At 36.9% G+C, this 16,545-nt stretch overlaps 1 protein-coding gene and 1 non-coding gene across 5 annotated transcripts in view; both read left to right on the top strand.

Annotated features, from left to right (window-relative positions):
- Positions 1-16,545, top strand: part of LOC108740886 (homeobox protein homothorax) — a 286,672-nt gene that overhangs the window by 45,341 nt on the left and 224,786 nt on the right. For 2 of the 4 annotated variants that reach the window (XM_025974408.1, XM_025974402.1), the window contains exon 1: positions 12,197-12,471. The exons of 1 other annotated variant lie outside the window; for it this stretch is intronic. In XM_025974408.1, the coding sequence (XP_025830193.1) occupies positions 12,457-12,471 (15 nt within the window). In that variant the 5' untranslated portion in view covers positions 12,197-12,456. Of the gene's footprint in view, positions 1-12,196; positions 12,472-15,306; positions 15,331-16,545 lie in introns of those variants that run through there. One more of the 4 variants, XM_025974403.1, reaches the window with a different exon arrangement.
- Positions 3,209-3,290, top strand: Trnas-cga. The gene has a single exon. It is a non-coding gene; the product is annotated as a tRNA-Ser (tRNA).

The raw sequence follows: 16,545 nt of genomic DNA, 5'->3' as shown, positions 1-16,545 counted from the left end.
ACTTTTTAAGAAGAGGGGGCGGAATGATCACCAATTTGATCTAACTGGATTAATTAAATCCTGGTGTGAATGTTGCATGTAGTATGTTCTTAAGACCATACCGAACATTTTGAGTAACACAGAAACAGCAGAAAGCTGAAATTCTGATGGAAATCCGTGAAAAATTAAATAATAGTTAATGATTAACAGTAAGATACATTGAAGTTAGATACATATAAGTAACTTACATTAGACATAGACAGAAATATTTTGGAAAATGTCACAAGGCAATAAATTTATGTTAGCTTAAAGCCAATCATGATTTATCGTCTGGTTTCTGGTTACTGATGTTTCGAATCATCTCGAGACCTTCCTCCGTACAAACATCGGCTTAAGTATAATTGCAGCGGGAGAAACAATTCCAAAGTGGTTGTAATTGAGTCAGTTGTGCAGTTAAACGAAAACGTTAAAGCTCTTCATTAAAAATAAAAAAAAAAACAGATACCATAAAAGCCAAGTCAGAGCTGTACCAGTGAGCGCTATTAATCTTGATGATATAGAGCAACGATTAGGCGCACAATAAATACGGCGACAGAGGGCGCTACCGACATATTAAATAATAACGGTACACAGAGGCGACGAGCAACAGGTGAAGCGTAATTTTTTTAACTGATGAGATGGCAGAGACTATAATACGTACACATGCATACATGCATACATTTGTATGTACATCTACCTGTGTTTAAGTCAGATGTCACGTGCGGTTGATTAAAGCTGGCCCGTAAATGAAATGTAAACTATTCCTTTTTATAGTAAAACGTGTTGGTTTGGAAGGCTGGCAATTTATATTAGTGCCTAGTTAGCAACGTTACACGAGCGCATGCACTCAAATCACTTATAACTGTTTCCGTCAATGCGAAAAACCTACAGGACCTCGTCTGTAAAAATAAGGAGCAATATCAAAAGCTTCCAGCACACCACATGGGCCTTAGAAAGCCCCGTAAAAAGGTCATCATTCTAAAAAGAATTGTAAAAATCAGCAGTATTTACTCAGACCAAAAGTCGTCCTGGCAGCACCAACAGTTCGAAAGGACTTGTATCCAGATCAAAACAATACATGCTATTCCCAGACCTGTTTACTTCTGCCTCTCAATTCTATCGTAAAGTTTTATGGAGTCCAATTGGTTAGGGTACTTTTCCTAACCGAACCATGAAAAGGTTTTGCTTTGTCCTCTTAAATCTTTTCGGGAAACACATTTCAGAATTTTTGGGTTTTTAGATTTCACTCTTATTTCTATATAGATATTTTTCCACTAGGCGAGTTTTCTTTAGATTTATTCTACAATCATTAGGGTCATCATCATCCTAAGGTCGTCAGTCTTAACACTGGTTGGACACGCACCTCCACTGTTTCCTTTCCTGAGGGTAGTACCCCCCAAAAAAACCTATCTGTATTGAACCGTTTTTAAAGAGTTTCTAATACCAAATCATCAGCGATATACTGTTTGGTTTGTCTTCAAGCGGATCTAAATGAGTGTTTTCGCCAAGTTTCTTCGACATCCATGGATTAGACTCTACCATATTAATACATAAGCCATTTTAGTTCATTTACTCTTATGGCATTTTTTGCTACAATGTTTCTATTTGTTATCTCGTCTATAATCTCGACTCTTTTGGTTTGGTACATGCGTTTAGCTTATTCTTAGAAATTTATTAACAATGTACTTTGTGGGTAATGGAAGAAAAAGAGAAATTTATTTGTTCGGGAGTTCAAAGGTTAAGAAGAATGTTTTGTCTACTAAAGGAAATTGAGGCGTCTGAGGAACTAACGGTTTATAATGAAAATATACTTGATGGGACATGTTTCCTAAGATTAATGAGCAGTCTTGTCTGTCAGAGATCAACGTGGTTAGGTCAAAAGTCTCTCTCATTATCACCTAGGAGATGGTCGATTACCTTCCATTATTGTCACCCGGTGGAAAAGCATTGGATGTGAGCCATCTACGAATTAGTAGCATTTTATTGAACTTTCTTCACAGGGTGACCGCTAATTCAACACATTTCTTGATAAAAAAGTATACTTAAAGATTCTCCATGAAACAAATCGATTTTGTTATTGAGAGATCAGACTATGACAGATTGATAGTTGCAACGTGCCACTATATAAGTATATTTTTTAGCAGCTGAGTTTATTAAATTTGAGAATTCCTTATTGAAGAGAAGAGAAAGAAAGGGCGGGTGCGAACGCGACCTTTGCCAGAGAGAAACAATAAGCGAGCGTTATATAACTTTGGCAGGTGTCGCTGACAGTCCATACTTCATTAGGGGTGATTTACAGGGACAATAAACGGTATCTGGTGCTATATTGAGTGCGCCTCATAAAGACCGTATAAAATTTTATGGCGCCGTACCGGAGATTGTGAGAATAACAACACCGACTCCTTATCTACTGCACTCTCTACTACGTTTTTATTATTATTTAACAACGACAACAGAAAAAGAGTATATACGAGTATACATATAAGCGTACGACTACAGACCGTACAATGATACAAAAAATAATAAAAGGGGTTTTTAATGGGGTGTAATCAATTTACACTCGCTGCCTTGTTCCCAAAGGATAATGGGATGTAAGAAATTTAAAGATTTATTGTAGGGATTCATCAAGCTTTCAGAATTTTCTCATTTTATATTTTCAATAGAAATAAACAAAGGATTGAATGTGATTTTTTCTGCTTATCCTTAAATAAAATCTAGCTGCAGCCGTGTCCTTATGATGATGATATGCTTGATACGAATGAAGAAAATGATTTTAGGTAAATAGTTTTCAACAAATACAAGGAAAATTTTAACTGTAACACCCCAAGTGTACTTGCAACACTTGAACATCCCCTTGTAATATACAATCAACATGGGTATGCGATAATTTTTTTTTTGTGTTAAAATTTGGCAGTTGAAAATACACTTTTTGAAAATTGATCTATTAAATTTCTTTTTTTGTTTGTTTGGCATTGCTAGAGCCATCTCTTGGTCGTATAAGTGTGCTAATAAACTTTAACAAATTTTTTCTTCAAGTTTTATATTTGCTTCTTATTCAACTCTGCTATTTTGCAACAACTATGATATTTAAAATTAAAAAAAAGTAGGTTACAATATAAAGAAGGTGGTGAAACGGTACCTCAAAAATTTCCAGCATTAGTACCTATCTGTAAGGACATTAAATTCATCGGCTGCGATGTCCGAGTGGTTAAGGAGTTTGACTCGAAATCAAATGGGCTCTGCCCGCACAGGTTCGAATCCTGTTCGCAGCGGTATTTTTTTCTTGGGATTTCATTTTAACAACAAATATTAATAGAGTCAATATTAAACAAAGTTTAGGCTGCTATATTTACTGAATCATAATAAAATTTATTTTCTTAAGTGCGCGACTTACAAATCAAAATTTAATTTACGTAAATCGAAAATATCCCTCGTATGACTATTGTACCTGCTCTAATTAATTAATTAATGAGCATTTGGAACAATTTAATTGGCACAACAATATTTGTAGTTTTTTGCGCATTGTTTGGTTTAACTGCAGAAAATAAACTAAAAGTTAATTACAAATTATTTAACTTGCAATTAAGTACTTTTCTCAACAAACAGCTTTTGGAACTCAATCTCATAAGAAAATCTAGAGTCCATGCGGTGCACATTACAATATGAGGGTAATTATTTATAATCTCCGCATACAGGTACGCTTCACTGTTTTGCTAATTATAATTTAAATAAACTATCCACAAGTATGTGTTATACCTAATGCGAGCGATGTTAAATTGAATTTTTCATTTGCTCAGTTCATCCTGCATTTAATGGTTATTCATAATATCGTAGGCAATTATGGAAATGCGAAATCGCGCGCGTTCGTTTCCTACAACTAAAACAACATGCTGTTAATAATTTTTATGGTGCACATGTTGGGTGTCAGAACTGCAAAGTCCGTACAGCAACGGAATTGGAATAAAAACAGGAATAAATACACAATTAGCAGAACGATGTGAAGGACAACGACGATATAAATCTCACCCTTAAGACTTCTTTTATTGTTTATCCTAGCAGGATTCCATAATACCTCATTAAAGGCGTATTTAATAAAGTAGTATTTTTATAACTCGATAGAAAATCAAAGCTTTTACAGGGAACCTCTGTTCAAATTTTATTATTTGGTGCTGAACATTGATTAGAGTACATATATCTACATCGATATAAACATTTTTTCAAGGATTTTCTGATTAAATAATGATAGCAATATGCGATAAAATTGAAAAAACCAGATCACTATTTATTACGATTTTTAATCAATAAAACTGAGTGGCACAGGACATTAAAAAATCAGATTTTTTAACCGATAAGAAAAATTATAAAATTTATATTAAATGTAGAATAGGAATACAATCATTTTTGCGTGTAATAGGATTTCATGTACCTTCTAATTTATTAATTAATCAATTAACGATCCTAGATAAAAATGTTCAGTCTCTCAGAGTCTCTGAAAGCGAGACTCGAGTCTTCGTCTCTCATCGAGTCTCTCTGGTGTCGCTGAGAGAGACTATCGAGGAACTGTCAAAAAAACTGTTTAGCGTCTCTAAACGAAAGACTCGAATCTCTCAATAAATGGTGTATCGATAGACTGGTTAAAATTTTCTAAGTTCAACATATTTCAGCGTTCCCAGTCTTTCTACGAGAGACTCGAGTCTCTCAATTTTTCAGTTTTATTCATTCAGTCTCTAAATATGAAGATTGGAAAAACTTTGGCGGTTGTTGTAGAACAAACAGAATAGCTCAAAACAGTTTACTTCAGTCCCTGAAGAAGGTAACTTTGTTACCGAAAAGTGCTTCGGACAACTACAGTGTCGTGTTTTGGCGTTGGGGTTTTGACATATTCTGTTTGTTCTACATTCAGTCTCTCTGTGAAAAACTCTGAGAGATTGGAGAGAGACTGAAAATTTTTGTCTAGAGGAAGATAATTACAATACTGTACATATAAAGTGTGTTAGAAATGCATTAGTTATTCAAAAATTGTTACATTTATACATAGATTCCTAGATTATTTTGACTTCATGTTTTTACTACCATTTCTACAGATTTGTTTTAATATTTTGCACTCGTTTATTATAATACATATGTGCAAGGATTTTAGAAAGTTAACATTCTTTAAACAGACGTAACACAAAGACAAACTATTCAGTTTAAAAATATCTGGAGGAGCCCCACAGTTTGCCTTTTCGTTCAACCGCGTCCAAAGTCATATAATACGTTTCATTCGATAGAATTTGATCTCGAGAAAGAGAGAAAAGAAATCACGAAAGCAACAAAAAAAACATTCGTGGTTCGGGTTTCACGTATCACATGTTCTTCTTTGTGTTTAGAATTTGGACGTATTTTTACAATAAATATACGTAGCATATACACAGTGAGTATTTCTACCCTCCATAAATCAGTTCTGGGAGGTTGAGACTAATTTCTAAATGGGGTTGTTACTGTGGATGGTGGAGAAACTCTAACCCGAAAAAAAATATTGACTATTGCAACTGCGTCTCAAGGTTTTTTTAAAGTTTACCGTCACAGTTTGTCACGTTGTTAAGTTGGGGTCATCGATATGAGACAATGTAGGAATATTCTTTTACTTTAAAGTATGTTGTGCGATAACTTTTTCCTAGAAAAATTGAAAGCACAGAAGCGACAATAAGACATTAGAGTGTCTGATCGCTTGTTAATTAATTTATTTAAGTATTCGTACAATACTTGAAGTTTTTCGGGTCGGAATATCAGGTTTGCCATTAGATATAAATAATAAGGAAGTTCTTTTTTATTATTAAAACATATTTAGTTTTAAAAAGAAGAAAAATAATACTGTGTTCAATCTAAAGTAAAAGTATAAGTATATCAGACAGGCACAGTCTGGTTCTTCTTTATTAGATATTCCAATAAAGGGCGTAAACACATCTGGTAAGGTTATATATCTCCGTAAAGGCCCTTTTCTCGCCCTTGGCACTCATATGGGGCATTGTTCTGTCGACTTGTTTTCTAACACCGTAAATTTATGGGCACTCTGACGACAAGGCCACCACACTCTCCTCGTCGTAACAAATCATTAATTGGGGCAAAAATTCCATCGAGGGTAGGAAATGGATAGACATTTTTTAAGCGAAAGGTATTTGAACATGAGTCGGTTACAAGTAACCACGACAAAGAAACGCACACGCAGAAATCTGAAGAATTCCAGTAATTGCTGAGTATCTACTAAATGTGATTTTCTTACGAATTTCTCTTGTAACTTAAAGTTCAAGTAGCGCCCTCTGAATGGTAGAAGATGAAATAGATGCGAGCTTTAATATCAAGTTCAAACTGAAGCTGATGATCCATACAATCTCATTCCATCCATAGATTTTGATAACTTTCTGAAGAAGATGGGGCAAATCCTAAGCGATATTATTAAAATTTTTGAGCATCTAATCAGATTAAGTGACAGTGTAGGACATTATTTTATCCCGTATATGTACCTACCTTATAGTAAGTGTATAGCAATGGAATACGTAAAGTAGATAGACGTGGCATGGAGTGTGGTGTGGTGTGAAATGGTGTAAGTGCATCTCTCGCGCGGTTGGGCTTCGATAGCGTGCCTTTGTCCGTACAATTTATGGCTTGACACTTTCGAATACGAACAAAAAATAGGTGCTTGAGCCTTTTCAGGGACATAAATCACAGCATACAGCCCGCCGACCGCGGCCAACTCGATCGGGATCGGGACAGCCAGGACCTAGCCATCCACGGACAACGGCAACGAAACACAAAACAGCCCTTTTCTTATAAAATTGTTCTCTACTGTGTCCGCTCGTACCGATTAACGAAAAAAACATGAAAATTCTTTATTGAAATTAGAAAGGACTCACTTCGTTAGAGTGCAGGTATTTAATAAATTGGTACCGGCGGTGTCAGTGGATATGAAAATTACCCTTATGATTGGATAGTTGTTTGATTTTGGATAATGCAGTATCTCATAATCCATTAACATATTTTTTTGTAACTGAAATTTTTTTGAAATGAAAACGAAAGTTCTTTAACATCAGCTGATCCTACCTAACTAAACTGTTCATTGGAGGCTGCCCATAAGCGTTATGACTCTATAAGGGGGATGCGACCTGAAAAAAGGCTATTTTGAACCATATCCAGAGAAGGTTGATTTCTGTCTACCGCGGTATAGTTAAGAAAAAGAAGATTTTTGTATTTTTGGAACGCCTGAAAATGTAGCCTCTCCTAATGGGCACTACCGAAGAAGAGAGGCGTGAATAGAATTTTATTTGTGGATGGGTCAGAAATGATGAAAAGATCCACATTGCTCTAAGGAGACGTCCAGGGATAAAACCATGTGGGGGAAGAGAGTGGATATAATAGAGGCTAAAATAGAGGCATTAGGTTTATGGAGAGTCACTTACTGGGTAACTCCATAATGTCATATTAAAGAACTAATTTATAACTTCAAGTAAATAATGTTTCACTATCACGGAAAATTTGATTCCATTTTATGAATTCACAATCAAGACAAATCACAATGTCTTGATATTAGGTGACGCATAAATGCGTAACCTTTTTCCAATTTGTACGATTGTGTTTGGAATAAGTAATAAATAATTCTCAGTTTAGCACATGAAACATTTGGAATGTTAATATTTTTGCGCGTTAAAACGATTTTTTTACTCGCTTTACATACTAAGTTTGTTTACGTAAAACAAATGGGATTTATAAATACTTTTCAATTGGAATGCATTTTTCGAATTTTTTCTATTTTTTTTGAACAGGTATGTAATCGGGTAAAAATTTCAATAGATATATATAGTAAAATAGGGAGATACATAATCTAAAACCAGTATTATAACAATTTATGAAAAGTAGTCCCTTAATAAATATCCATTAACCGATCCTATCTTCCACCCTTGTTTATTCCGATATGGATTTCGATTGTTGATTAGATAATCCAGACCTTTTTTTTTGCTCAGTTGAATAAGTTATGTAACGATTTGTGAAATTTGTCCTTTTATGGACTGAGGTGAGTTCCTGTCTTTGGTTACTTTATGGAGTGTTGACTGTTGAACATTTCCGAGTATCTGTCGGCAATGTTCCAGGAATGGGATACCTACATAAAAAAAAGTCAATATATTAAACGGTAATAAATTAACATTAAAACTGGTATGAATTTCTATTAGTGACAACGTGATTTAAATAAAACAAAACCCGACTGCTTTCTAGATAGCCGGGTATCAGGATTGTGATTTATTTTAATTCGCTTTTAAAACGCTTCCTAGTTTTACCTGCCGTTTCTACTGACCGCAACAGCAAGGAAAGAAATGAACCAACAGCTTAAGAATATGTACGAATATGCCAGCCGATTCAGCGATTGTAAATCATGTCTTTTCTGCACGAAGGTATGTCTCTTATACCTGCATATTATAAGAGATACCCAGGGAGTGACAACTGGTGCTAGTGCTACCATTAGCATTTCTGTTAAAAATATTCTTAATAGGTATAATACAAGATTAGCAGGGAGTCGATAACCTTCTTGTACCGGGAAGTAGACAACAGGTACCTGTATGGTCAGTCATGTGCCCAATAAGTCACACTTAAAGCATTTGAAAATTATTGACTTTATAACTGAAGGATTTGATTTTGATAATTACAACGGATCACACAATCCAGATATTCAACAAAATATGACTGAAAGACTTGAAAGAAGTTTCTATACTTTTGGCGCTTTGAAGCAGGACCAACCATAGTCTCGTCATGGACATACTGCCTCGTGCTCCAACCTAACCTAACCTACCATGTATTATAAAATGTTAAAAAGGCCACGTTGTTCTAAAGGGAGAAGGGCGAAACTTGGGATAATACCATAATAGACCATGTCGGCGTAGGGGAGTCAAAAAGTGACTAAAATAGAGAACCTGGATTTTAATGTTAGACATGAGGATATTATCATCAGCCAGAAAATTTACTAGGTGTTGAAACTTGATAATCATTTAACGAATGCGTTTGTACTCTATATCGCAGCTGAACTGGCGAATATTATGATTAATGAATTTCCAAAGATACGAGTAGGTATACGTATTATACATGAGTATTTGTTGAGTGAATTGAGTTGTTAGAATAAATGTTTGCTTGTGAGACATTCTGCCGAGGTAAAAACGTAAATATCTATTAGGAGAAAATGCTGGGGCAAAACTGAAGCCGTGTATGTAAAGTCATTCTTCCTCCATCGTCGCTGTTGTTGTTGTTCTTCTGTTCTCTACCTGCACCAAAATATCGGAAGCAAATCGCCAGCTGATGGACGCGACGGTGTGTACAGTCACGTTGCTGGCCTGACAACGTTCGTTGCCGTCAATGCGCTACATTTGACAGATTCATCACAACGTTTCTGTGGTTCATTTATCAATTTTACGAGCGATACTTCGTACGATCAGTGCCGCTATAGCGCCCGCCGCAGATGTTTTACAACTTTAGTAAGCCACCGCATCGGCGCGACGCGATTAGAAGGTAAAAAAGACATATCTGTATACATCTATCGAATAAGATGTAAAAGTAGAACGAAACAACTGAATCAGCAGTTTTTGTGAAACACATCTATGTGTGCAGTCCGATCCTTCATCTAAGGACGGACGTCTCGATAAGCGACAGATGAGGGGAATGATCTATGCTCGTCTGTATGCTGTTTTGATCATTTATTCAATGCTGTGATAACAATATTCCATTGATAATCTCCTGTCTTCATTTCATGCGTATCTAACCACCACCACCCATTTTCACAATTCCTAAAAAGAAGCCTTCCGCCTTATTCCCCAACTTTGGACTAAGTGTAGATTGGAGGTTCTGCCCGCCCATCAGCATTAGCAGCTGGTGTCAAGTAGTAGTCCAGATAGGCTTATTGGTACAGTACTGTGCGCAGGCTTCTAAACTTAAACATTTGGGTGCATTATTTTCACTAGCTACTAATGCTGGTTGGTGGGCAATTCCTCCAGACTACGCCGGAGGATAAGGCGTAAGATCGTCTTCAGCTCCCTTCTAGGAATCGTGGGATTGTGTAGATAGTGGTTGAAGTGGGAAAGATGAGTCGGACGAAAAGAAGATCCACGGGAATCACAGAAAACTAGAACTGGGGCAGACAGATCCGGAAACTAACCGATGTCCTTTTGAAAGCTAAGAAATGCTCTATACGTCTAAGTCATGCCGCTCAGTAAGCACAGGCAGCCACAGAGTCTGTTTATTACATCCTTTATGACTCGCAGAGCTTTCTTTGTAAAGAGGCTGTTGGGCGAGATGCGGTTAGAACTGTGACCCCTATGTACCAACGTAATACTATTAAGGGTGGCTGCTATCAGATATATTGTTTTACAACCTGTTCTTTGAAGTCAATTTGTCTAAATCTAACTGATACTACAGTAAATTGTACACCATCGTCACTATTTTGTAATGCTTGCTCGTCGTGGATACAGAAACTTTTTTAATGCCTTTTTACTCCAAACGAATAACATATGTAATCTAATCCTCTAATCGGTCGCGAAATACTATCAAATGAAGGTAGTGGGTAGTATCAATATACCTGGTATGTAATAATAGTTTGTACTGGGATTGATGTATACAAATGCATCATTTATGTCGAAGGGGATTATTGTATCTCTTATTAAGTGACGGCTTATCTCCGCATAATTTGATTTTATTATAGTTCATCCCTTTTAAAAATTTATTAATTGTCTACTGTCGTTATTTTTAGTAAAGATTGATTAACGGATTATTGTATATCGTTTACTTCCGTCGGAAAATTAGATTTCGATATGTTTTTCTGGGAAAAAACTACGACATGAGTGTAATTGATTACCCTCTTAAACATAAATGAAAAGTACAAAAGTTACCAGGTTTTTGATACTGGAAATGTTTAAGTGTAATTATCAAATGGTAGGTAGGTATTAAGTGCCAAAACTTTTATTTCTAATTACATGATAGGTACATGTAATTATACGGTTTATCCTTATGGCTGCAGGTATCACGCATTACTTATTACTACAAATGCGCAGGTAGAATATTTCTTATTTGAAAATATTTGTCTGTAAATTGTTATTAAGATAATTTACACATTTACTTGTAACCACGTAGTTCACAGAAAAAATAATTACCGTTCAAGGCATTTAGACAGTGCACTTGACGACATTTTGCAAAATTGCTTAACTTTCTTACCGAGTCACTCGTTTTAATTGCACCTAATTTAATGCCACGCATATATGCCAATTTCTTACATAGCTATGATTCATAACGAGCTTGTTATCTTCGAATTTTATCTATGCAAAACTAATTAACCCTTTCTAGAAACCTTGCACACCAAAAGTCTGACAACGTCTCCTATGACCTTTATCGCAAATGTTTTCTACTTTGCATGTTACGTACACGCTTGCTTACGTGTAAATATGGCCTATTATTTCATTATTAATTCAATTAAAAAAATCATATTTACAAAGGTAAATTAATATTATTATTAATATATTGCTTCTGTTCTCGTTCTGTTTGTCCTTATAGAAATCAGTTAATTACTCACTCATTTTTTAAGAATAGGTATTTTTTGTCAAAGCGTTATTTTAGTTAAGTAGCTAAAAGTTCTAAGTCATAAATTATAAAAGTTCTTCATATAAGGGTAGATAATAAATATATGTCTAATAAAGATCGCCAATAAAACTGTCCGAAGATCTGCAAGACTTCAGTGAAGCTTTTCTTCACTGTGACCGCTTGTAAATCAAAGGCGCTTAGCGTAGGGAGAAACGCACCCTTCACTCACTATATGCAGCTTTGGTACTATACATCCACTAATTATACTGATGCGGCAGTGGATGAAGTAGCAAAAATCGGATCTATAGGGTACATGGTTTCCATAAAATGTGAATTAATAATAACGTATATGTATGTATGTATGTTTGTGTATCAAGAGGAGCAGTCTGCCATTCGTACGTGGAACGTAGTAGAATTAGAGAACTGCAGAAGCATCGTTGTGTTTAGGCAACAGCGCAGTGCTGCCAAGCGCAACGCATGATGGCAGCAATGCGCGCCTTGTTGCCAAGGCGCTGGCGCGTCTCGGGGATTTCCATTGGTCGAGAGGCGTACCACGAATGACAGATCATTCATCTGCCCCACTCTGCCCCCGCCGACGGCTGTGATTGACAGTTGGCAGACGACTGCGGATCGCGCAGGATCTCCGCACGCGTTCGGTCGTAAAGGGCAACAGCATCAACTGATCCGATCTCGCACCAGGTGCACTACGTGTGATGTGAGCCGGCTTCGGCGCGGGTGAAGTGACTAAGGGCCCGGGCCCGCGTACATGTGCAGTGAAGTGACTAGTGACTCGGTGTAACGGTGGCCCAACACGCAGACTATCCCGGCTTGACGGCGGCTGGCAGGGCGTTCATGGCTCAGCCACGGGTAGGTCCTTCTTTGGCGCCAAAAAGTGCTCACCTTCCTATCAGGATCGACATCGGCACCACTAAAATCGACCTCATAAGGTCTCTGGTCTTCCCGCCAAAAAGGGCGCGAAATGGATATCACTATATCTATATGGGATCCGTCTCCAACCCTCCCAGGGTTGCACCTTGTTTTCTTTATTAAGTTGGATTAGTATTAGTCTAACCCCCAGTCACTAAAAGAACATCAAAACTTCTTTGGAACGAATGCTAAAAGGATCCAGCGATCGATGAACACAGTCAGTCAGTCAGTCCTTCGCGCTTCTAACAGGAGACAGAATTGTTTGCGTAAACCTGCGAAGTAAGCAGTGTATCGGTTCATGTGGAAACGCTCTTTGCATTTTCCCTCCAAAAATTGTATGAGAACATGTCCTCCGTTTTTAAATAAGTGGATTAGGGATCAGTTTTAGCGGGCCGTGATTAATCATTTCGAGGATGACATGGGGCGGACCGGAATTACATATACCCAGCAACCCCAACTATCAATCAAATTCGCCCCACTTACCACTCTTGTATTTTGATGCCATGCATTTCGTACGTCTGCTACATTACTTTCCTCATTGTTATTCATATTTCAAACGATTCGCTTCATTAGACGCGAACTAAAGTCCGTACGTTCCATGATTCAATCCTGGACGCCCTATCCGCTTCGAAACAACGCACAAACTAGCTACGATACGGTTTTAGTAGCATTATTTATTATTCATGTATTGGAATAAATTCAGGAAAATTCTTCACTAAAGTTACTCCATGTGTACCTTTTTCCATTTGATTCTATATTCATGATAGAAGGAATATGCCCATCGTTACTTCATAATGATCTTTCTTCATGGTAACATGATCTAACTTATCTTACGTCAGATACCTACTTAACTTTGATGCTTGTGCCAAAATTTCCTACGAAGAAACTCCTTGAATCTCAAAGGTCCATGAATGTTGATGATGGTTCTGTATATTGACTCCAGGCTTAATGGCAGCAGTTAGTTAAATCCTTTAGATAATCTAAGAATCTTTGAAGAAATGTGGACTCTGTTACTAGGTGAATGTTTGTAGTAGTTCCCAATTTGGCGACGTGATCGGATACGGACGGTAGAAGCTTTTGTCCACCACATTATTCCCCTTAAAAGCTTCCCAAGGATCGAGCATGTCTGTAATTACAGTTTAGAATTCTGCTCAGAACTCCAGCCCTGTTAATTCTCTTAAAAGTGATGAGACTGCATTTTGGCCGGGCATTCAGATACCCTGGCTGATTACACAGTATAATATGTTGCTCGAAAATGCCAGTCAGCCTGCTTTCTGAATATCATCGAGGTATTCTAAACATTCAGCTGACGCCGACGGCGGCCATGTGTACTTATCGTTGTATCGGACGTATCGCTTCGGAACCGCTTACGATTAGTTCGTTAGTAATGACCGCTTCCAAAAATTATACTGATTGCCAAGGCACAAGACCTACAGAAAACGTGAAAATGATAACCGTCAGGTGTCTATGAGCTCATTTTTCTAATTGATGCATTGCACCAAATCGAGAGCTTTTGTAGACAGGTACCTATGGTTAGGAATATAGCTGAAGGATTTCGACTTAGACAAATAGTTTGGGTGAAGCCGTAAGACTAAAAGCTGTGTTCTTGAGGGTGTGAATGTAATGTTGAAAAGAAGGTTTATCGAATAATTGTGAATGCGAGTGAATGAATGAAACATTGCTGTGAATGATACCAATGATAATTTCTGAAAACATTAGAAGAAGAAATATATATTGGACGAATTTTGGTTGAAAGTGGACTATATTTGTTTCTTTTGAACTTACTTCTGTTAGCAATGCTGTTGGTAGAAATAAAATTGTGTTTCGTTTGCTTGTCATCTACAGCACCTCTTTTGTCCTTTCCATGAAACATTCGAACCCTAAGCCAGGGGGATTTAAATTGACGATCTCAGAAACGATTTAACTACAGCATCCGTCGGATAGGAATGTAAGAAACCACATACAAAACTAACATAAATGATTCAAAGAGCGAATCTCTACAATCCTTATTAATCAACCTGTATCTCATTTCATTTTGTTTCCTGGGAAATCCAGAGAGCTTACGGGTTCATGTCAAGGAATCCATAATCGAAAGGCAATTTTTGAGAAAGGAGCATAGTCCATGAGATGGAAAATGTGGTTCCGACGGAAGAAGGGCAAGGCTGAGGAGATACGTTGAAACATCCAGACACATATTTAATAATTACGAAAGAAATTTAGAAGAATGTGGAAAATGATCTTCATCCCAGTGCTTTTTATACTCACACACATACATATATCATATCTAAGTGTCCGTCGGCCATGAGTTATGGTTATTACGTATGGATGGCTTACGGCTTACCTACGTAGAGGTACAATGTAAAGAGGCTTCTGTACAGCCGAAGACTTTTATGTTGATAAATTAACATTATTGAGAAATTATAGACAGCCGGGCATTAGCCAACGACGATGAATAAATATTGAAGTGAGCCAGGGCAGGCTAAACGAGATGGAATTTGTGAAATCCTGATGGATCGTTAGGTGGCCATTAAACAGTGTCTGTGGGTGTTGTTGATCATGGTATTTTTATAATGCTAACGATTACTACGCTGCGGTAACCGCCGAGACGTCCAGCAAGCTACTAGCTGCTCGAGGCGCATTTTAGTGAAGCTCGACAGTTTTTAATAAATAATAAAAAGATATAAAAGCCAGTTGGTTTATCTATAAAATATTAGTGGTGCCCGTTAGTGGTTTATTTTCTAAGGTTTATCTTTTCTTGTGTATGACGAGATTTTATTTGGTTTGATGAAAATGAGAAAGGTAAGGTGTTCAAGATTTGTCTTTCTTTATTAGGAGAATTGGTCATAGCGAAAACAATAAGTCGTGTATGTCCTTTCGAAGGATAGTTCAGTTCAATGACCCTCACAAATGATTTCTTGAGAGAAATAACGAGTGTAAATAGTTTAGAAGGATTTACTTATCGTTAGGAATTTATACAACACACTTACTGGGTGCCGAATCAAATGCTTTTAAATTCGTTCGGGGTGCAGTTTCACCTTCTTACTTAGAAGGCAAATGTCGCATAGTTTTATCCTAGAAGAATAGTCTTAATGCGTTTTAATTTTATAGGCTATTACTTGCCACAGTGTTTACGTTTTTATCCTCTGTTTTCTTCGGCTGAATTTTCGTTAGGAGTTGCTAATAATTATTACCGGACATTGAAGTGGAAAGCAAATCGTTTTGCTTATTTCCGTGCTATAGCGGGGATAGGCACCTACAATTTTCGAAAGAGTAAATTTGTTAAAAAGTATTTAATGTGGTGTACCGTGTGCTCTGTAACAGTGAATAGAGTAAAGGAAAATAAAAAAGCCAGAAGAGGTGTCCATAAAGTGAACTATTTATTGAGACAATCGTATAACAGCGACCGTAAAGTTTTATGAGCCGTAACTTTAGGGCATTATAATTTTAGACGACAATCCGAGAAATATGGTTTCGTGAAAGCTGAATGGTTGTAATAGTTCGGCCAACAAGTTTACGATCTTCCTCGAACGAAGGGGTGTTTTTTAATCGGTCGCAGCAGGCTATGAACCTCTTTATTGTATAATTTCGCGATTGCCGTTATTAAGTCGTCCCCGTTCGTTCGACGAGCGATTGCTTTTTGTTTCTTTGCCGTTTGTTGGACGGGCTCAAATGCGTGGTTTGGCTTTTATGAGTTAATTTGCTTACCAAATTTTTCTGATAAGTCACTGATAAAACGTTGATTGTAACAATACCTACAGACCTATATAGATACGCCCCTCGAGCTACCTACCTAAACGCTACCTACTTTCAATTTCGTTTTTTTTGTTTTTTTAACATGGTAAATTATTCAAGTCGTACTTTTATATCCTTCTTAAACTTGCCTGTAACTACTATTTCTTGCTGTACTTATAAAGGAGACTACAGTATTATGTAAAGGGAGGAAGTTCTCGTTTTTCTAATTCTTGATTAGGAATCCTCAATCCTACGGAATTTACTATCGCGCACTATTGATAT

This window comes from Agrilus planipennis, unplaced genomic scaffold (assembly GCF_000699045.2).
Source record: "Agrilus planipennis isolate EAB-ADULT unplaced genomic scaffold, Apla_2.0 scaffold40, whole genome shotgun sequence".
Lineage (NCBI taxonomy): Eukaryota > Metazoa > Arthropoda > Insecta > Coleoptera > Buprestidae > Agrilus > Agrilus planipennis.
Note: the sequence above shows the minus strand (reverse complement) of the source record. Positions and strands in the feature narration are given on the sequence as shown.